Source organism: Salvia miltiorrhiza, chromosome 2 (genome assembly GCF_028751815.1).
Source record: "Salvia miltiorrhiza cultivar Shanhuang (shh) chromosome 2, IMPLAD_Smil_shh, whole genome shotgun sequence".
NCBI classification, from domain to species: Eukaryota; Viridiplantae; Streptophyta; class Magnoliopsida; order Lamiales; family Lamiaceae; genus Salvia; species Salvia miltiorrhiza.
Genome location: NC_080388.1, coordinates 39992349 through 40013783, shown reverse-complemented (window position 1 = coordinate 40013783; position 21435 = coordinate 39992349). Strand labels below are relative to the sequence as shown.

At 37.0% G+C, this 21435-nt stretch overlaps 3 protein-coding genes across 3 annotated transcripts; 1 reads left to right on the top strand and 2 right to left on the bottom strand.

The window, feature by feature from the left end:
• The first annotated feature begins 1472 nt into the window (after positions 1 to 1472).
• On the top strand, positions 1473 to 3339 carry LOC131013383 (uncharacterized). The gene has a single exon (XM_057941448.1). The coding sequence runs from the start codon at positions 1766 to 1768 to the stop codon at positions 2996 to 2998; it is 1233 nt and encodes a 410-aa protein (XP_057797431.1). The 5' UTR covers positions 1473 to 1765; the 3' UTR covers positions 2999 to 3339.
• Positions 3340 to 7146: 3807 nt separating this feature from the next.
• LOC131008443 (uncharacterized) lies at positions 7147 to 7725 on the bottom strand. The gene has a single exon (XM_057935322.1). The coding sequence runs from the start codon at positions 7723 to 7725 to the stop codon at positions 7147 to 7149; it is 579 nt and encodes a 192-aa protein (XP_057791305.1).
• Positions 7726 to 9068: 1343 nt separating this feature from the next.
• LOC131013382 (wings apart-like protein 2) lies at positions 9069 to 17638 on the bottom strand. Its single transcript, XM_057941447.1, has 12 exons — positions 16138 to 17638; positions 15208 to 15307; positions 14764 to 15112; positions 14060 to 14172; positions 12538 to 12666; positions 12304 to 12397; positions 11571 to 12094; positions 11052 to 11329; positions 10724 to 10874; positions 10233 to 10330; positions 10061 to 10142; positions 9069 to 9522 (listed from the first exon to the last, which is right to left on the bottom strand). Exons 1-12 carry the CDS (start codon positions 17286 to 17288, stop codon positions 9439 to 9441), a joined length of 3153 nt encoding a protein of 1050 aa, XP_057797430.1. The 5' UTR covers positions 17289 to 17638; the 3' UTR covers positions 9069 to 9438.
• Positions 17639 to 21435: the final 3797 nt, after the last annotated feature.

The window sequence follows — 21435 nt, the reverse complement described above, 5'->3', positions numbered from 1 at the left end:
GTGAAACAAACATCGCGCGATCATAAAAGCACCGCAATAGAATTCGAATTCATAAATTTGTATATTAAAAAATAAATAAATTCTATTGATTGTTCCATACTTTCATTATAGGTGACTCATTTAATACTCCTATTTTTATATAGTTACGAATATGCCATTTATTTTCTTAAAAGTTAATATGTTATAAAAAATCATTGTAAGACACGAAGTTAACTCAATATAGAATAATGTAAGATAAATAATTCTCAGTCTACATAATAGGTAAAAGTAGACCAAAAATTTGAAATGGAGTGACTAAATATTTTTTAACATACGCCAACCACTGTCAGTTAATCTAGATATTTCGACTTATAATTCGTAAATACAAAATTTTATTTCTAAAATATATATATGAATATCCTCAAAATTATGAGGCAATAATTAATTAGGTAGCTCACCAAGCTTACGCTGCCTCGCTCTCTTTGGAAAAAGTATCCACTGTTCAAGTTTCAGAACAAGCCCATCCTTTCAAAAAAGCTCAAAAATAAAATAAAATAAAATATTTCATTCGGCATAAAAACATAGAAAGTATACATTCATAAATATTACACATTTATTACTATTTCGCCTATTCATAAAAAAAATTATAGACTTGCATCTTTTAGAAACTATCTCTATATTTTAAAAGGTTAATAGTCGAAAAATACATGAATGTTCACCGAATTTACATATTGTACATGACCTTTAAAAATAGCCCCAGAATACACCACCTTTTAATTTAATTGCAAATTACACCCGCATTGACTATCACCTTGATCGGTGGTGACGTGGCTATCGGATTTTGTTGACGTGGATGATTTTCCGATGTAGGAATACGACGTCATTTTGTTGATGAAGAACGATGAAGTGGAGTTTGTTAGTGGGACGCTTCTCCTGCAACTAATAGGTCGGGGATTCGAGTCAATTAGAGGACTAGAGTGTGAGTGTGAGTAAAAATAATTAAAAAAAATACATGGATAAAGTGTTAATTATTAAATAAAAAATAAAAAAAGAATTAATTGGAAGTCTTAACTGCCCAACCATCAGCTTCACTCTGCAAAAATTCTACTGACTGAAAATATACTTTCATTCTCCTCCCCAGCTTAAGATATAATTTTAGATATTTTGACAATGCTTAATAAATACACATACCAATATGAATATGATTTGTAGGTACATAGATGTACTCTGCGACTATACAACGAGGGGTCGAGCTGAGCTGCCAAAAAATAGACTTTTGACACTTGTATATTACATATATGCATACAGATTTGGATTCAATCATCATATTCATATTCGGTATCTAAAAATACATGCTAGTGTTCACTTCGGTCCGTAAATAATTAAATTTAGGATTCAAATTTCACGGTTCTTCCCAGTGAGAAAAATAAAAATAAAAATAAAAATAAAAATATGAGTGAAAATGTAGGGTGATGAATGAAGTGATGCAGTGCACTGAAAAGCAGCCAAAATAAATTGTTCAATTCCCATATTCTCCACCACCAATCCATCATATTCTGATGTTTATCAATTTAATTTTGGATGAAAAATGACATACAGTATATAAATACAAAGCTAAAGTGGCGCAAACATCAACATTTTCCTTTCTGGAAAAATCAGTGCTTCCAAAAGAGCTTCATCACCACCAAAAACAAGCTCGCTTTTCAATTTGATTTCTGTGCCGCCTAACATTCTCTCTCCTTCGATATGATAGCAGCAGCAACTGTTTCTAATTCTTGTTCCAGATATGAGAATGAAGAAAATCATTGACAGTTTCTTGTCTGAGCAGAGAAGGAAGAAATCTTTCTACGCTTTGATTTCTCTTCTCTCTCTCTGCCTCCTAGCCTACAACAGCGCCTCCATTTTCTGCACACAAGTCCCCATCTCCCCTAAAACCCCGCCGGAGCCCGCCATCTTCTTGCCCGAAAATGTCGCCGGCAAATCAAGAAAGTTCTTCTCCATCCCCTCCTCGGATAACCTGCCGCCTTTGAAAGCCCATTTGCCCCTTTTGCACAAGAATCATAATTTCTTGCTCTCCACTAAAACAATCGATCCAAAGAGGAGAACAAGGCGTAAATTTGCAAAGGTGAAGCCTTTCCAAGTTAGAGTGAAACAGTTTTTCAACAAGAATTCATCACATTCTTGCTGCGAGTCTCGCTTTTTCATGACTTGGATCTCATCGGCTGAGTCCTTTGGAGAGAGAGAGATGTTTGCCATAACCAGTTTGTTCAAGACGCATCCAAATGGATGCTTGGTCATAGCTTCGGAATCGCTCGATTCAAGAATTGGGAGGCAAATCTTGAAACCCTTGTTGAACGAGGGCTTTAGATTAACCTCAATTTCGCCAGATTTCGACTATCTGTTCAAGGGCACTCCAGCAGAGCTGTGGTACAACCAGTTGATGCAGGGAAATGTGAATCCTGGTGAGGTTGCATTAGGGCAGAATCTCTCCAATTTGCTTAGGTTGGGATTGCTGTATAGATTTGGTGGGATTTACTTGGACACTGATGTGATAATGCTCAAGAGTTTAGGGAGTTTGAGAAATGTGATTGGTGCTCAAACTGCTGATCTTGAATCAGGAAACTGGAGCAGATTGAACAATGCTGTGATGATCTTTGATGAGGGGCATCCACTTGTGTTCAAGTTCATCCAAGAATTTGCACTCACCTTTGATGGGAACAAGTGGGGCCACAATGGGCCCTACTTGGTGTCGAGAGTGGTGTCGAGGGTGGGTGGCCGGCCGGGGTACAACTTCACGGTGCTGCCGCCCATGGCGTTCTACCCCGTGGATTGGAGTAAGGTCCGGGGCCTGTTTGAAGGGCCCCGGAGCCTCAGCCACTCCAAGTGGCTGCTCGCGAAGCTCAAGCAGATTCGGAGCCAGAGCTTCGCGGTGCATCTTTGGAATAAGCACAGCAGAGGGTTTGAAGTTGAGAAGGGGAGTGTCATCCAACACCTCATGTTTGGTTATGGTGTTGAGTGAAGGTTTACATTTTTGGAACTAGATTTTTTTTTTTAGGTGGTGTTTTCTGGATTATCTCAATCCAGGCATGTGGAAGGAACTACTATATGAATTGGAAAGTTTAAGAAGTTATAGTTTTTTCTTTTTTATTATTATTTTGTGGAGGAATTGTAGATCAGTAGTTACAAGTGACATATAGGTGTTCTTGTGTTGTGTGTGTGTGTTGGTCTGAATTTGAAATGCAAATTTCTCAGAGCAGTTGATAGATGATTTTGTGTTGCAATATTGAGTTACTCATGCACACTGTGATTGTATTTGAATAAAAGAGAAAATTTGAAAGTTGTTTGATGGAGATTTGAAAAGAGGGTAGTTTAGTGCTTTTCCAGAGATGCAAACACCTAATTTCTTGCCCTACAAATCATACTTGTTTTATGCAATTTGCTGTAAACTATAATTGTGCTGTAATGCTGTAGACTAGAGTTTGCTTTATAGCTCCCTTTTCACTTAAATGAGAGATAACATTTTTATTCAATACTTAATAGGGGTTGATAAATTATGTTGTAAAAAGTAAAATATGCATAGTATAGCAAATATATCATACAAACAAGATTACTTATTTGGCATCAAACATTCAGAAATTCATAAATGATTACACTTGAATATCAACAACTCATTCACATAGGCCCTGAACAAATGTCAAATTACTAACTCGACCTTTCATTATTTACCAAAATCACAAACAAAGACTCAAAGGATGAGCCTCACTAAAGTCTTCCTAAAAAAAAAAGTGGCCTATTGTCTTATTTTTTATTTTATTATTTTGGTTCTTTCTAAAACAAACCCACAAGCCAAAAAGAATAGGAATAAAATGAGAAATTGAGAGGCAACTACCACAAAATTTGGCATTTATGAATAGTGAGAGTTTTATGAGCTTTCACTTTCGTCATATTGCGGTGTCTTTTCCATGCATGTGCTCTTATTTAACACCAATCGCTTTCTTGCAACAAATTGTTAACATTCTTGTGCAGATTAAGCTCTTAGAGTGATTAGGCAAGTCATGCTGAGTGAATGTAAGTGTAAGGTAAGAAGTGATTAGGAGATGAATATCACAATTTGTGTGCAACCTAATTCATACTAACTTTATTATATCCACTTAAATTTTATGTTTACCATTATTCTTTTCTTTCATTTTACAAAAGCATGTGTGTGAAACTATACGGGCCACACCTTCTGATCCAAACTCGTATTTCAACGGTTTTTTCGTTACTTTATTTTGTAGTCATAAATATATCACTAGGCATATATATTTAAATAAAAGTTTTGACCTATTTTACTTTGATTGAGAAAGTTGAAGAAAGAGATGCAACCCTTTGGAACATATTAATTTGTGGTATATTCAATGTGCTTCATACTTGTATTAAGCAATTATTATATACTTATATTTAGTTTGGAAAATGTTTGGAAAACAAATAATGAAGTAGCAGGCCCGGCCCATTAAGCATGAAGGCTGATTTAGGGATGGCAATCGGGTACGATGGGTACGGATAGTGACTATCCATACCCATACCCACGAACTAAATGGATAGTGGTTGCTACCCACGAAACTATCCATGGATATCAAATGGTATCCAAACCCGCTACCCGCGGATACCCGCTACCCATCGGGTATCCGCAAAACCCGCTATCCGACGGGTATCCGTCACCCACTATCCGACGGATACCCGCTATCCGCCGGATACCCACTATCCGCTGGATACCCACGAAATAGAATTTAAATATAAATTTACAATAAATTTAATAGAAAAAAAAATCAACACAAATAGCATAGTTCAAATCCACAAAGAACAATGTTTAAATTCAAATTTACAAATAACAATGCTCAAATTCATCAACTAAAATATAAAATCCAACAAAGAACAATGTCTATAATTGCTCGACAGTAGAAATAGAACCCTCTTCATTGAACTCTTCATCTTCATCTTCAAGACAAGTCCAAAAGCTTTCATTCTTTCATTTAGCTCAGTATTAGACTTTTGGCCTATTTTAAAATATAAAATACTAGCCCATAATCTCAAAATATGTATTTAAAGCCCATATTTTATAGAATTTTTTGTGGATATTTGACGAGTAATTGACGGATAATTGGCGGATATTTTTCGCGGGTAAACGGGTTTCGCGGGTATGGATAGTAAGTATCCAAACTCATACCCACGAACTAAATGGATAGTGAATTGTACCCACGAAACTATCCGTGGATATCAAATGGTATCCAAACCCACCCTAATGGGTTCGGGTTTTCGCGGATATCCACTACCCGCGGGTAGATTGCCATCCCTAGGCTGATTGGCAAATTTGGACTATTTCAGCCCTTATAGAATAGTCTAGTAATGTTTGCCCTAATCCAATCTTTCAAACGACCTCACCAAATAAATAACATTACCAGATAATATGCTCCATGAATACATGCCGCCAATTTCTCTCGATTTGCAACTCTAGACAAATTTCTTCAAACTCTCTCTGCCTAGGATTTTAGAAATGGGTTTCAAATGAAATCCTCTTTTTTGGACACAGAGTGAGAAACGACGTCGTTTTTAATTAAGTGGATTTTTCTAATCGAATAGAAAAGCCACATAAATTTAAATGACCACGTCTACTTGTCAGGATGAAAATCCAATAGCACATATAAAAAATAATATTAAAAAAAAATATTTACCCTATATAAATTAAAAATACACAAAATGAGAATTTTAACATAAATATATATAAGAGAGAGCACCTTATTCTAGCCAAAATCATTTGATTGGAGAACCCAATTACCCAAGCATTTGCTCGCATCCTTCATAGTTTGGTTGTGGCACATTAAAATACACCTTCAACATCCTCATTCTGCCTTCTAACAAAACCCTCTAAATATTCACAGTATGTAGTGATTGCCACTACTCGATGATGAAGGATTGTATTATATTTGCTCTTTGTAATTAAAAGAATATGCCTCAACGCATTTTAGTAATTATCGAGCGTAAAATAATTAATATTGAGCGCTCGCATAGTTACAATTACCGAGCGCAAATCAAATATTTAAACAACTCATGAACCATAATTTCATATATTCGAGCGCAAATTAAAGAACTCTTATAATTTCATATATTCGAGCGCTAAGATTGTGGATAGATTCATTCGTGCTTATCTTCAAGGGGATGGATGTGTTCGTAAACGTCTTCAAGGAGTTGTTACCATTCATACTACGAAAGTATTAATTTGAACTGCAAAAGAAGATCGAGGCCTTGAAGTCTATTTAAGAAGACCCACTTTAGTTCAAAAAGATGGGGGGAATTCGTGCTAAATTTATCTCATGTGATGTAGTTGAGAATTTCTTTGTTCCTACTAAGTGTCCCTCTGGACTTTCTGTCAGTGGTGTTGTTCTTGGTACTAGTTCATTTCTTAGTTGTAGCATAGGAGTGTTTGTGAGGCAAACACTATTGAGTGTACTTTGTAAAAGAGTTAGAGACTCTTATTTAATTGATTTTTGTCTATTAAAGGGCCGTTTGATTTGTAGTTTAGGATTGATTAGGATTAAAATTATCTTGAGAAATTAGTGTGGATTAGTGTGGATTTATATTATTTCATGGTTGTTTGATATCATGGCTACTTAATCCTATATTGTGTTTGATATCCATAGGATTATGTTGGATTATATTATCTAATACCAAAACTATCCTCATATAATTTTAAAAATATCATGTGTGTCCACCATTACTTGGGCATTTGCATCGATATGCGTGAGGAAGGGTAGCAGAATTTTTATCCAACTTCGCAGTATTAAAGTTATCCGAGGGGGGAGGCCGGATTATTAGTATGGGTTATTCCTAGGGATGACAGTGGATCCTGGACCCGGTCCAGATCCGTGAATCCAGATCCGATTTTACGGATCTGGATCTCAATTTTTTGGACCCGCGGATCTGGATCTTAATTTTTCAAACGGATATGGATCTGGATCTGAAAATTTGAGATCTGGATCCGACCCAGATCCGACCCGTGGATCCGTTTTATTTAATATATATTATTTTATTAATAATATTAGATATATTTAAAATTAAAAACATTAAAAACAAAATAGTCAAACCCTAACTCTACTCTCATTTCCTCTCCTCACTTCCTCTCCCTCACTCTCACTCACGCTCACCCGCCGCCTCCCCCATTTCCTCACCCGCCGCCTCCCCCACTTCCTCAACCCTCCCCCATTTCCTCACCCGCCGGCCGCCGCCGCCTCTCCCGCACGCCTCGCCTGCCGCCTCACTCCCATCTCCGGCCGTCTTCCTCTCCAGTTCGCCTTTCGCCGCCGCCTCACTCACCCGACCACCCACTCCAGTTCTCGCCTCCTCTGTCAACCCTCCCCCATTTCCAGCTCGCCGCTTCCTCACCCGCCGCCCGCCGCCGCCTCTCCCGCACGCCTCGCTCCCATCTCCGGCTCTCTCCCTCTCCAGTTCGCCTTTCACCGCCGCCTCACTCACCCGACCACCCACTCCAGTTCTCGCCTCCTCTGTCAACCCTCCCCCATTTCCAGCTCGCCGCTTCCTCACCCGCCGGCCGCCGCCGCCTCTCCCGCACGCCTCGCTCCCATCTCCGGCCGTCACCCTCTCCAGTTCGCCTTTCACCGCCGCCTCACTCACCCGAGCACCCACTCCAGTTCTCGCCTCCTCTGTCATCTCGCCGAATAGGTCGCTGCACCGATCGCCGCCGGACTCCATGGATTATTTTTCTGTGAATTATTTTTTGAATTTAATTTAAAACAGTAGATCCATGGATCTGGACCCGTGGACCCGCGGATCTGACGGATCTGGATCTGGATCCAAAATTTTCAGATCCACGGATCTGGATCCGGATCTGGATTTGGTATATGAAAACGGATCTGGATCTGGTATTGGCCAGACCCGGTCCAGATCCGGTCCGTTGCCATCCCTAGTTATTCCCACAAAATAGCATGCAGAAGTAGGATTAAGTAGGAGTTGACCACATTAATAGAACATGATATCAAACATCACACTAACCCGTATTAATTTAATTTATTCTACCTAGAAACCCATATCAAACAGGCCCTAAGGGATTAGGTGGTGAATGCGTTAAGTTTACGCCTAGAGAGTGAGTCGTAGTCTTACTTCCAATTGTCCATCGCAGATAAAGTTTTGAGAATGTATAAAAGCATAGTAAAAGAGCATCTTATTATGTAAGTCCATTATTATCTTAACTAGTACCACCATCCGTGCGATGTGCGGCGAAATCGAAATTAAATGATATGTTTAAATAAATAAATATAAATATTAAACATAAACAAAATATAATAAATGCAAAATATGATTTTAAAAATAAAATACTAATTACTCAATAAAATTTCGAATTTAAAAACGTAATTTTCAATTATGTATAAAGTGTAATGATAATTATAGTTATTAAATTATTTGATAATGAAAATTAATATTACACATTATTATTAGAGTATTTCACATAATAGTAGTAATAAATAAATATTTTCATACACAAACATAAATAAAAAAAATTGTAAAATTTTAACAAAAAAAAAAGAAAATAAAATATTTTAAAATTTTAATAACCTAATCGTTTTAAATTCATTTTTGATAATTTTTATACCATATTAAAAATCTTCTGACGAACATAAACTTTAAGATGCACATTGAATATTTTTTAATAAATTAAATTTGACAATGTTTTGAAAAGAATTAAAATTATAAAAAGAAAAGAGAAAAAAAATAATAAAAAATTGATGGGAGAAGAGAGAAAAAATGAAATAAAAAAATGGAGGGAGAAAACTATCTTTTATGCATTATATAAATTTCATTTAGTGAATCATTTCCTTGAACGTAGTTAATCGAACTGGTTACCAAATTGTATTGATTTGTATTGATTTATTGCTTTAATATTTGTGTTTACGTTTTAATACACATCACACCATATTAGTCAATCTTTCAAATACAATCCCAGAAACAATGCTCATTTACTTCATCTGTCACATCAAAGGCATGCATTTTATCATGGGAAACTTGTATCAGATCGTCTTCCAAACCAAAATCCATAATTCAAATACTAACAAAATTATAAATATAAATTTGGATCTAAATATGACCGTCTTACAAATTTTAACCAGTAAGACGGCCTTACACATGTTATTGTGTTTTGCCAGAGGTTTCTAACCAAGAAAAACAACAATTTACACTATAAACTATGAAGTAATATTGATTATCAATTCATTACAACAACAAAAAAAAAAAAAAAAAAAAGGAAAGGAAAGGGGACCAAAACTTTTTTACATCTAGAAGAGCAAGCTCGAGTATTACTATGAAGCTCGAACTTGGCAATACTCGGTTAGATGAGCCCTGTGGTGCATGCACACTATAAGATAACCATTCCTGGTGCTTCATGAGCGCAGGTGCTATAATTTCCTACACTCATGGCATCTTACATGATTCTATTACTTTGAGCATAGTGGAATGTGTCTCCGGCGAGATCACATTCAGCGTCAGATGGAATTCCTGCACAAAATCATAACAATTCATCAAGGGCCACAGACAGCTGATGATTCCATGATGAACGCCTTCAAGCAAACAATCTAGACCTAAATCGAGGGCAATGAGCTACTAAATGGAACAAATCGATCATTATATTCATAGTTAAACTGTGTTCATGCAAAAGCTCAACTCCGTACTTCTTCACTGCTTCAAGTCAATTTTACCTCCCTGGTTCACTTTGTCAATACACATCATGTGTAAATTTATGATGTGAAATGTGAGTGTGACACGAAAACTATTAGCAAATCCCACAAAACCCCGTGTCTTTAATACCTAGTAATGGTGGTTTAGCTACAAATTAGCAGTATCCCATCGAGGATTTCTACCGAAATATGCAAGGCTCGTTTAATAGGAAACTAGCGCATTTGTAGACAAGCAATCGCTAATTAGAAAGATTGACAACATATCCCACCAATGCTTCAATGCAATAAACTGAGTCCAGAATAACATTATGCATATGCAGTGAATCAACTTTGTCAAGATTTCATGAAGAAATGCATACCACAAATCTCTCCAACACTGGAACAAGAATTTTCAAGTTGCGACCAGGAAGGCGTTCTGCAATGGCGTTGCGTACTTTCTTGCTGGTAATTGGCAAATGCATAACAAAATAGTTCATAAGAAAAATAGTTTATGATGTTATAGAAAAAATATGGGCCACAAGAGTATACTACCTTTCCATCGAAAGAAAAGCAAGAAGAAGAGCAGAATAAGCTTCTACAATCATTTTCTCAGCCTCCTTCTCCCCCTGTATAATGGAATCTTCATCCTCCTGCAACAAAAAGGCAAAAAATGCATTATGTACTAACGTATACATATGAATGATGACCAAATATAAATCTTTAAATACATAATCTCATTCACACCTCTCTCTCACTAGAGATCAAAATGAGTAGAGAGACCATATACCCAGAATGAAGGCAAGTACATCTTGAAACTAGAGTATAACATGCTTCCATCTTGAGCTAAAGTGTTGTGGAATCATAAAAAAATAGAAAAAACTAACTCATAAATCTTCTGAATTATGAATAGTTTTGTCCAATCATATCATATATTTAACTGATTCCTACTTCCACACCTTTCCATTTAACCGTGAACATCATATTGAAAGTTTCAAACAGTAGTAGATTAGCTAAACTTTAAAGTCGTAGAACGAATTTCTCACCCAGGACAAACATTTTTCCTCTCCGGCAGCCTCTGCAGTGCCTTGATTAGCCAACAAGATTGAGCACAGAATTGGAATCATATTGCTTTGTTTCTTCAAATCCAGACCTACAAGGCGGGGTAGTGAAACACTAGCTGCTGCAAGCCGAGATCTGCAACGCAATCAACAGAATGGAATGTAGATTTTCTCATTTATAATTTCTACGAGGTAAATTAGGATCAAAAGCAACATAGCATGACAAGGAATCACAAATAGTGTTGCCTAAAGTTTGTACAGAAAATGCAAAATTTATCTATAAGAAAGAAAACAGGTATAACTGAAAAAATACCTGTTACCACCATCTTTCTCCACCAAATTCACGAGCAAACCCAAAATGGCGACAAGAAAATCTAGCTCTTGGTCAGTGAGAGGTGTATTGCTACAATGATAGATTGTGAGGCTTGATTTAGATGGCAAACTGGCATTCCTCACATGACTTGAGCGTGACAGAGGAAGGCTAAATGCTGGAAAATGACCAGCAATAAGAGAACACAAAATTTCTAAACCCCCACAGCTTGCAATTTGCCGACAGCCCTCAGGGTTGTCATTGGATAAGTTCATCAGAACCTGAAAATACAAATCAAGTTCAAGTAAGATTTATTGTATGGTCAGCTTAAGTACGACTGCTGTTAGTCCTAAACGTTCAGATCAGCATACATGTAGAGGAAGCAAACAACATTATCTTCGACATATATAACGAGAAGAGCTTATCAGCATTCTTCTCAGCTAAGTGAAACGGTTTGATCCATCACACCATCTCACCAGAAACTGAAGAATGAAAAATTCACTACTAATAATATTCAAATACCTTGATAGCCGTGAGAAGACAATCTGCCAAGAGGTTGGACTTATCTTCATCACCAACCGAAGAACAAGAGGTCTCCTGGGAATGATGATATTCCACATTGTTTGATTCTTGTTGGCTCACTGATACAAAATCACTTGTATCTGTATAACCAAGCACAGTTGCCCTACCATCTCGAGATAAAGACTTATCCATACTTCCAGATCGTGATTCCCACTTTGATGGTTCGGAATCATCGTTATGAAATACAAAAGGATCTGGACTATCCACTGTAATTCCAGAGTTGGTAAACCTTGGCTTTCTGTTTCGAGTACCAGATTCCACTCCAGAATCATCTATGCTTACATGTGCATGATTTAAATTACGAGATGTTTCATTGCATGATCCTGCTTGAGAAGATTCAACTCTCCATTTTTGTGAAGACACCTGATTGGCTTCCACACTTGAGTAAGAAGTCCTTTCCATGCTACTATGCCCTCCTGAGTGGCTGCTTCCATAAGAAATAAAACTTCGGAGCAAGGAAACACCTATACAGCAATTAAAATCTATCAGACTGCAGAAAAAAGAAGTCTTAGTTGTACATCTAAATAGCACTGATATGTTCATCAACAAAATAATACTGCAGTAGTCAAAACAAGAACCAGATAAGGAAAATAAACTTTATCACGTCACCCAAATAACAAAATCAAAGTAACAAAATGGATATTTCATGGCCACCCTAACCTGCACAAGATACCTGAGAGAATTTTAATGACACTCAGAATGAGCTTTGTGAAAGATCGTGGAGCTTGTTGGCCTCCAAAGCTGCCTTTCATCCCAAGCAAATGGCACTGAAAAGCACAATCCACTTTAGAGATGGGAGTTGAGGCAATATAGCGTGGCGAAAAAAACACCACATTAATTTACACACTAAGTTAAAAACTAAAAAATGTTTGAAGTATGACACAAGGAAAGGTGCAAAACCTAGTACCTGATTATCATTGCTGAGGAATGTAGCATTTTCCATGATTTTTAGACATTTCACGAGCAGCACTAGACTTTCTAGCCCAGAAGTATTTTTCAGTTCCAGGGCAAAAGATGGACTTCTCTCCAACCATTCCTGCACAATTAGTAAGCATCAGAAAAAAAATAACCTTAACAGAAGAACCAAAGAGAATGGAACAATGTATCATACTTTATATAGCCTCAATAGAAGAATGCAAAGAAGATGTATCATGTCCAGCATAATTAAGGATATGATTACCATAGATTGCAAAGTACCAAAGTCATGCACATCCTAGGCCAAGATGGTGTTCTGTAAACCAAAAAGGATAATACCACAAGCCATAGTAGACCTGTAAGCTCCATTATGACATATAGGTCCATAAATCACAAGTCCTAACATTGCAAAGTACATATTTTCCACTAACATAGCCTCCTAACATAAGCAAAAAGGTTATCTCCGGACTTTCAGGCTGAATCCATTTAATTCAAAGTCTAGGGTTACATTTATTTTCCAATTAAAGTACCCAGGTTGCCCAGAACTTCTGTGCTTAAATTTCAATAATCAACTAATCTTATTCTGTAACACTGAAATGAAGCAAAATCCAGTTGTAGCAATAAGGGAATAGATGTAAGCAGATAACAATCTAACCAACCATTCCAAGAGTTAGGTATTAAATAAGACATGGTGATCTGTACATTGCAGCCGACTTTACGCTCTCACATGGTGCTTAGATGATACCATTCATTATTTAGTTATAGTTATCTTTTATTCTTATTTTAAATATATTTAGTTATTTAGGGTTAGAACAAATAGATGGATCATCAGGCTTTTGTGTGGGCCTCCAAGTTATTACTTGGGCTTCAAGTATCTAGGTCTTTAAATAGGGTTTTTGAGCTAGCGTTTATGGATTCAGGATATTACGTTGTTTTGGGGACAGCTTCTGATGTAGGGCCTCATTTGAGGATTGGCCACGCAAGAAGAGGGTTTCTTTCTATTTTTATTGTTCATTATTTATCGCAATTTTCTTCCTTTAGCAATCACCTTTACTCTATCATTAAAAGTAGAGGTTGTTGCATTAGTTCCAAAAATATAGTTCTGTCTTCATCTTGTCCCCTTGGGATGACCTAGTGGTTGGGGTGGTTGCCTGTTGTCCAAGAGGTCACAGGTTCGAGTACTCTCGGCCACAATAACCACTAGGTGGGGTGTGTGTGTGGTTTGTATTATTTATATTGTAATTTCATCAAAAAAAAAAGAATAGGCGACAGCACATTATTACAGCCTGCAAGACCAATTAATTTTTGAACTCCTTTTACGAGCCAGTACTTTAAGCGTCCATTTTGTGCTCGGAATTTGAATCTTTGAGTCACTGGTCGTGAATAATTGTTATCGTGATTATTTTCTAAATGTGGTAACCTACTGTTCAATACTAGAACAACAAACGGCATCTGAACACGAGTACATACTTAAGGTTAAAACATCAAACAAAGAAAGACATACAGGCTCACACCTCCATCACAGAATGACATTTCCTTGCCACTTCAAACACTGCATCAAGTCCCCCAAACTCTCTGAGTTTCTTCTTGAAGTTGCTCCTAGCTCTCTGTAAAGTTCTAGAAGTGTCTGAGAACAGAGGATGCAGAAAAGAAGGAGAAGGAATTATATGAGTAACACAAAATATCAGGAAAAAAATAAAGCAGTACAAAATCATTCATATCAACAATAAAAATAAAAACATCTCTACTTCTAATTGTTGGACTATTGCTCAAAAAGCTTTATTTAGTTGGTTGAACAAAGGATTTATTCCTCAAAAGACGAAAGCAAAATGTACCAGTATTTTTAGCTGAAACAAATACAAAACGTAAAAGGGAGTTCACTGATACACGACTCTGACAAATGAGGTTTCATAAGGTGAATAAATCAAACAGCTACAATATAGTAGAAGGTTGAAGGATGAACAAGAAACACACTAAACAAGTATCATAAATGAAAAGAATAATGAAAATAGGGAGATAACTATTTCTGAAGGCTGAATACCATACAAGTACAGAGAAGATATCTGAAATAGATATCATCTTCAAAACTAAAAGACAGCCAATCTCCATCCCAACAGGAGCAAAATGATAACATGTAAATGTATTAAACAGAAGGCTTTACACTGGAATCAAATTAGACAATTAAATAATAAAAAATTATAGTGATAAAAGAGCAAACCTTCAAAACCTTCAATAGTTATACTGGACGAGCAGGCTTTTTCAATTGTAAGCAAACTAATCCATTTAGGGTTCAGCTCAGGCTCTTGCTTTTCTCCATCAATATTATCTACTGGCTTCATTTCCTTACAATCAACAAGGATCTCCCGAACCATGAGCAGAATCTCAGTAGAGGTGGAATCTGTTTCCTTGGCTGAATTTTGTGGGTAACCAGCATTCTTGCACAGGCCTAGAAGCTTGCTGCCAATGGGCTGTGACTTTTCCTTGGAAGCAGTAGGTGAAAGTGGTTTCAACAATTTTATTAGAAAGCGGATGCTACTTGGTGAATACAAAAGATGCTCATCTTGACCCTGAAACAAGGAGATTTTAAAAATTACATTAATGAGGGAGCTGAAGAGGATGCAATATGATCTTCAAAGCATAATGCATGGTTGTTATCACTCACATCACTAGTCAAAAGGTAAAATAGAGCAGCAGCAGCAAGATTGCTTGGTGTGTCATCAACACTGATTCCAAGAATGGCATCAATTATTTTTCTGGCAATCCTACGAAAGATTCACCAGATATTAGTATTACAGAGTGAAATGACTACAAGAGATATCATTGTTTAACTTCCTAACAGGAGAAAATATTCAGAACTCTAACCTACTACACATCTTCTCAATTGGGTATGCAACAGACCAACACATAAATTTACACACACATCGCATTGTTCTAAAGCAATTAGCCTCTTATTCTCAACTGAAATTACAAATACTCATGCTTTTGTTCCATGTTCAAGAAACATAAAAACCTTCTGACAACATGTGTGGGGGACATTTAGTTACTTTGTAATTACTAGAAAATCAGAAGTTCAAGTACAGAAAGGAATACCATCACCTGCAGTAGAAAACATCAATAGATTCACCAGTCATCTAGTCTAACCCAAAAAAGAATTGTCTGATACATCCACATTACCCATGTCAGATAGATCAATTTACAGGGGAAGAGTATACATAATTTCCATTTAAAGGAATTCCATTCAGAACCATTTTTCAAAAAGAAAAATACATGGGTCAATAACATTTTCATTTTATAAGAAAATGAGTGGCAGAAAAAACTAAGATGCAGAAATGCAAACTATTACAGCTGAAATCAATTGGAGTTCCTGAATTCTCAAAGAAATGATTGGCATCACCATAGAAAATCTGAAATATTGAATACTTCAGCATTCAAATGGATCACAGAAATGCATATTCCCCCTCCACACTTTTTCTGTGGCAGAATGACACATCTCACATAATCATCCCCAACTAACAAATCATACAATAAAAAATTGTACATGTAACTTTGTAAAGACAACAATGACCAAAATCTGAAGATTAAAAATAAGTACCCATGAGCCCACAAAAGCTGCCTCTGTTGCAACGTTCCGCAAATTGATAACAATGATAGAAGACTTTCCCTCCGAACCTTCACTGCTTGTCCCTTCTTTAACCCATCTAATGCAGAGTTCACCTCATCAATATGTTCTGTTGTCTCCCCGAACTCTCCAGTCTCCATGGATGTAGAGGTAAGCTCTATATAACCTGGGTCCGAATCCCTTGATTCCCTCTTCTTCTTCTTTTTCTTCTCTAGAGCCCCATTTTTCCCCCTATCCCTCTTCTGTGATTTCATAGAAACTTCAGCAAGATTCACGCTCATCCCATTCCACCCATGCTTTCTTGACTGTAGAATCCCTAAATCCTGAGACGATCTTCGCCCAAATGTATCAGAACCAACAGTCTTGCACTTCTTTGATTTCCATAAATCCACATCTTCCGAAAAATCAAAAACCCCTATGTCCATGCCCTTTCTTTGCGGCAGAGCCACAGTTCCCTCCAACTCCTCTGATGAATTATACTCATAAGGATCGTAATCTGTTTTGTTGAGCTTCTTTGATTTCTGGAAATTCACATCTGAAAAATCAAAAACCCCAATCTCCCTACCTTTTCTCTGCGGTGGAACCACAATTCCCTCCAACTCGTCCGATGAATTATACTCGAAAGGATCAAAATCCGCTGTCTTGAGCTTCTTCGATTTCTGAAAATCCACATCTTCCGAAAAATCAAAAAATCCACTCTCCCTGCCCTTTCTCTGCGGTGGAACCACAATTCCCTCCAACTCCTCCGATGAATTATACTCGAAAGGATCAAATTCAGCTTTCTTCAGCTTCTTTGAATTCTGGAAACCCTCATCAGAAAAATCAAAAACCTCAATTCCCTGCGAACCTTGTGTCGAGCACGAACCATACGGCTCCGAATCGACATCAATCACCTTCACTTTCTTCGAATTCCTAAAACCACCATCTCGATCCCCAGTCGTCCTTGAGAGCGAGAATCGCCTCGACCCCTGAGACGGACTCACACTACATGGATCAGACCAGGGGCGGCGACCAGATTCCAGCGCCGGAAACCTAAAATCGTAAACATCCCGGCGCAATTCCCGTGACGAGGAATCGGAAACACCGTCGTTGGAGCTATTCGCCGCGGAGAATTTCCTGGTCATGCTGAAAAACGTAAGCTTTAATAATCATCAAGACACAGCTCATACACTCCTCACGGAACCAATTCGTTAATCAATCGGTCAAAATCAGGATTCAACACTCCTATACAGAATTGAATAAGAGCAATTGGAGGTAATGAAAAGAGGTTTGCAGGTTGAATTTGGGTGAAAATTGTAGGTTGCGGGTAGGGCTAAATTAGGATAATTAGCAGAGTTTGAAAGCATAGGGTTGACATCAGAGCCGTTTGGTTGATTCAATTGAGGTTTTCAGTAGTTGATTCGTGCAACTGTTTTTTTTTTTTTTTTTTTAGTAGTACACTTCCATTAACTTATCCAATTTTCTCATTCTATTTTGCGGAGTTTGGAATTTGATTTCACGTTACTTTTATTCAGCTTTTTCATCGGTTTAACAAATAAGTTACAGATTCCACACAAATTCTTCATGTATTTTGGAATTCTAAACAGATTTTGAACGAATTTTGTAGAAATTTTAACAAGAATTTAATGTGATTTTTACGGATTTGAAATCCACCATCCCAGCGCTCGTTGGAGTTAATTAAGCTTTGGGACAGCTCCCAGCGATCGCTGACTTTGATAAACCAACTGAGAATCCTTAAATCGATTAATGTTGATGGTGTTATGGTTGATTGCTGGTGAGGCATAGTTGAAACACATACCCCTCAGCAATATAACTGGTCCGGCTATAGGAAGCTGTTTCAAATTGTACGAGATCTTGATCTCAAGCTGCAAGTGAGTGATTGAGTTTAGCTTTGAAATTCATATTGACTTTGTTGACGTTGCTTTTGTTTTTAACTGATTATTTGTTCACATAGGTGGTTATGTCTTTTCATGAATGTGGAGGCAACGTTGGTGATGATGTGCATATTCCGCTTCCACAATGGGTCATGGAAATCAGTAATACAAATCCTGATATTTTCTTCACGTATAAAGAGGGAAGACGCAACCATGAATGCCAATCTTCTCGTCCCAGCGATCGATGGGTGCTAGCGGTCGATGGCTTCTTCGAGCCACGACAGCTGGAACCCAGCCGACGCTGAAATATGAAATCTTTCGAATTCTCGTGGTCGGAGGTCGGATTTGTTCATGTGTATTTTTTGAATGAAATCAATTAAAATCAGTCCAATTTTAAAATTCATAGATTTTTAAATACTTCTAGATTTTCATAGATTTTTAAAAGTCTGAAACGAATACCTCTGGATTTTTATAGAATTTTAAAAGTTTTGAACGAACACCTCTAGATTTTCATAGACTTTTAAAAGTCTTGAACAAATACACCCAAATTTTAAAAGTCTGCAAAAATCTATTAAAATCCTGAACAAATACACCCCCTTTAAGACATAATGGCACGACGTATTATATATTGTATATTTTTCTGAAATATTTAATACGACTTACGTTAAGGATAGTGTTAAATTAGATAAACTATTACGCCCTCCCGTGCGCTGCACAGACGAGAATATATTTATTTATTTTTAAAATTTAAAATTATACTCCCTCCGTCCATGAAAGAACTTCCTAGGAGGGAGTGGCACGGGTTTTAAGAAAAAATATTGTTGAGTGTATTGAGAGTGGATAAAAGGTAGTTGAGTGTATTGAGAGTGGTGAAAAGGTGTTATAATTAATATTGGGAGTTGTGAAAAGTGAAAAGTAAGAGGATTATAAGTGGTGGGGTATATAGTCTATAAATAATTAGGAAGTTCTTTTGTGGACGTCCCAAAAAGGAAAGATAGGAAGTTCTTTCGTGGACGGAGGGAGTATAAAAATATCAAAATATTACTATTATTTATGAGTTAGATTAATTGGTAGAAAAAAAATAAGTTAATTTAAATATTAGTATTTGATTTAAAATAGGGTATACTAATATTATTATCAGCTTAATGAGCATAATATTAAATTTAATGAGTATTGTATATAATAGTAATAATTAAATAAGCATAATAATAATTAATTTTATATATGGTAAAATAAATAATTTAACTCAATCTCATTTTGATTAAATAACATTAAAACATCTATATAACAAAATTAATAATCGTCATTCAATATAACAATTTTGGGGTCTTAAAAGTTCAAATTGTATTACTATTAAAAGTTCATATTTAAATAGCCCACAACTAATTAAAAAAATCAGAAAAAGTGCGAATAATATAGAAAGGAAAATATAACCACAAATATATTTTTATAAATAAATAAGAAATTCGTATAGATAATTAAATAAATATATATAATATTTTAAATTCTAATTTTAAGATATATAATTATTTTTTATTTACAAATTCATAGTATTAAAATTAATATGAATTTTCTTCTCCTTAATTTCATTAAAAACTACTACTCCCTCTGTGATATCGTTTTCACTTTGTAGACGACACATGTTTTAAGTAAGTGGTGGATTGGGTATTATTGTGAGTGAAGTTTGGGTTCCACTATTATTATGAGTGGAGTTTGTAAACTCTATTATTATGAATGAAAGTGGAAATGATATTGTGAAAATGGAATCTACTTATTTTTTTCATCAACAAAAGGAAACAAAATAAAAATAAAAATAGTATGATGTTCAACATTAGAGATAAATGCGAGCGAACAAAAATTAATTTTGACACTTTAAACGATAATAATTTATTTATTTCAAATTTATTTTTTATAATTTTACATCAAATTAAAGAATTTTTGCTAGAAAGGCAGTCAATTTTAAGCACCAAGTGTTGTTCATCTTTTTAACACAAGAAGCCAAAATTTAATCCAGGTCCCATATTACAAGAATACGTCCCCCTTTACAAAGCTCGAAGTTATGATCAAATTTACAATAGGGTAGAATTTTTGCCATGATTTTGTTTACTTTCCCAGAGTTTAACTTAGTTTCTAAAAGCCCAACAAGATTTAGCTTATGTTTTTTCACAAAATCCAAAATTGCAGCATGCTTGTGGGGCTTATGCAAGCCCGGAATATTCCATGCTGCGGCAATCATGAGGAAACAAGCAAGGAGTTGTTACTAACCTACCTTTTACCTTTTTTCCTCGGCGACCCTTTGGCTTTTTTCTCATTTTTGCAGCCTCCGACTTTGAATCATGAGGTTTTGTGGGTGGTTCACCTTTAGGTTTTTTCCTTTGTTTCTTTGTTGTTGTTGATCTGTATCGGCTGTCTCAGCATGTGGTACGGCAGCAGCCAAGGAAATAGCCTTTTCGGTCGAGGCTAGAGTTGTGTCATGTGCCGAGGTAGTCGTCATTTTGGGAGCTGATGCATGTTCTTCGGCCACGTCCGGGGTCAAAGATTCAGCAGTAAACATGGCAGGGCCAACAGTGGGCTCTGAAGTATCTGCCAAAGTTGGCAGAGCAGGGACTTCAGTAGGTGCCGAAGCAAGCTCCGATGCAGCAACTCCGGCAGATGCCAGGCTAGACGCTGGTGCTCCTGCAGTAAAAAGTGCGGGTGCGAGCATCGCAGCATATGCTAACGAAGGGCTGGCATCAGGCTTCGTTGCAGGCGACGCAGGTGCGAAGCCCGTAGTACCATCATGATCATCCTCATGTTCCAAGGCTTGAGATGCAGGGTTTTGAGTAAGCCCCCCATCCGGAGCTTTTTGTCCTTCCTCCACATCGAGATCATCCAAATATTCCCAATCCTCCACCACTCCTTCCTCATCAAATGGAGAGAATGGCGGACTTGGGAATCTAAGATGAGTATTGGGGCGTGGAGGGGGCTTTTTCACCGGGATGTACACCTTTTGTAGGGGGAGTTTGGGTTCCTCCCGACGTTGTTTTGGTGGTGGTTTGCTCATTTTCCCGGGAGTTTTCCTCCTATTAGGTGGTGGCGCACTACGGGCATCCCTTCGAGTGCGGCTCCTCGCCTTTCTCCGGTTCACCACTGTCCAGCCGTCACCTGTGTTGGATTCATTCCGATCTTTCTTTCCACTCTCTTTGTTCAAAGAGTACTCCATTTCTTTTTCTTTGTTCCTGCATTCATCCTCAAGATGTCTGAGTTTAACGCAGAAAGAACATAACTTAGGAAAGAAGTTGAACCTTATTTGTTGGTTAACCAAGTTCCCGCTTGGGAGTTTAAGGATCACACTCTTCTTTGGTTGTGGCTTGTAACATCCACCAAGATTTGAAAGCGTGGTCCCGTAATGTCACTT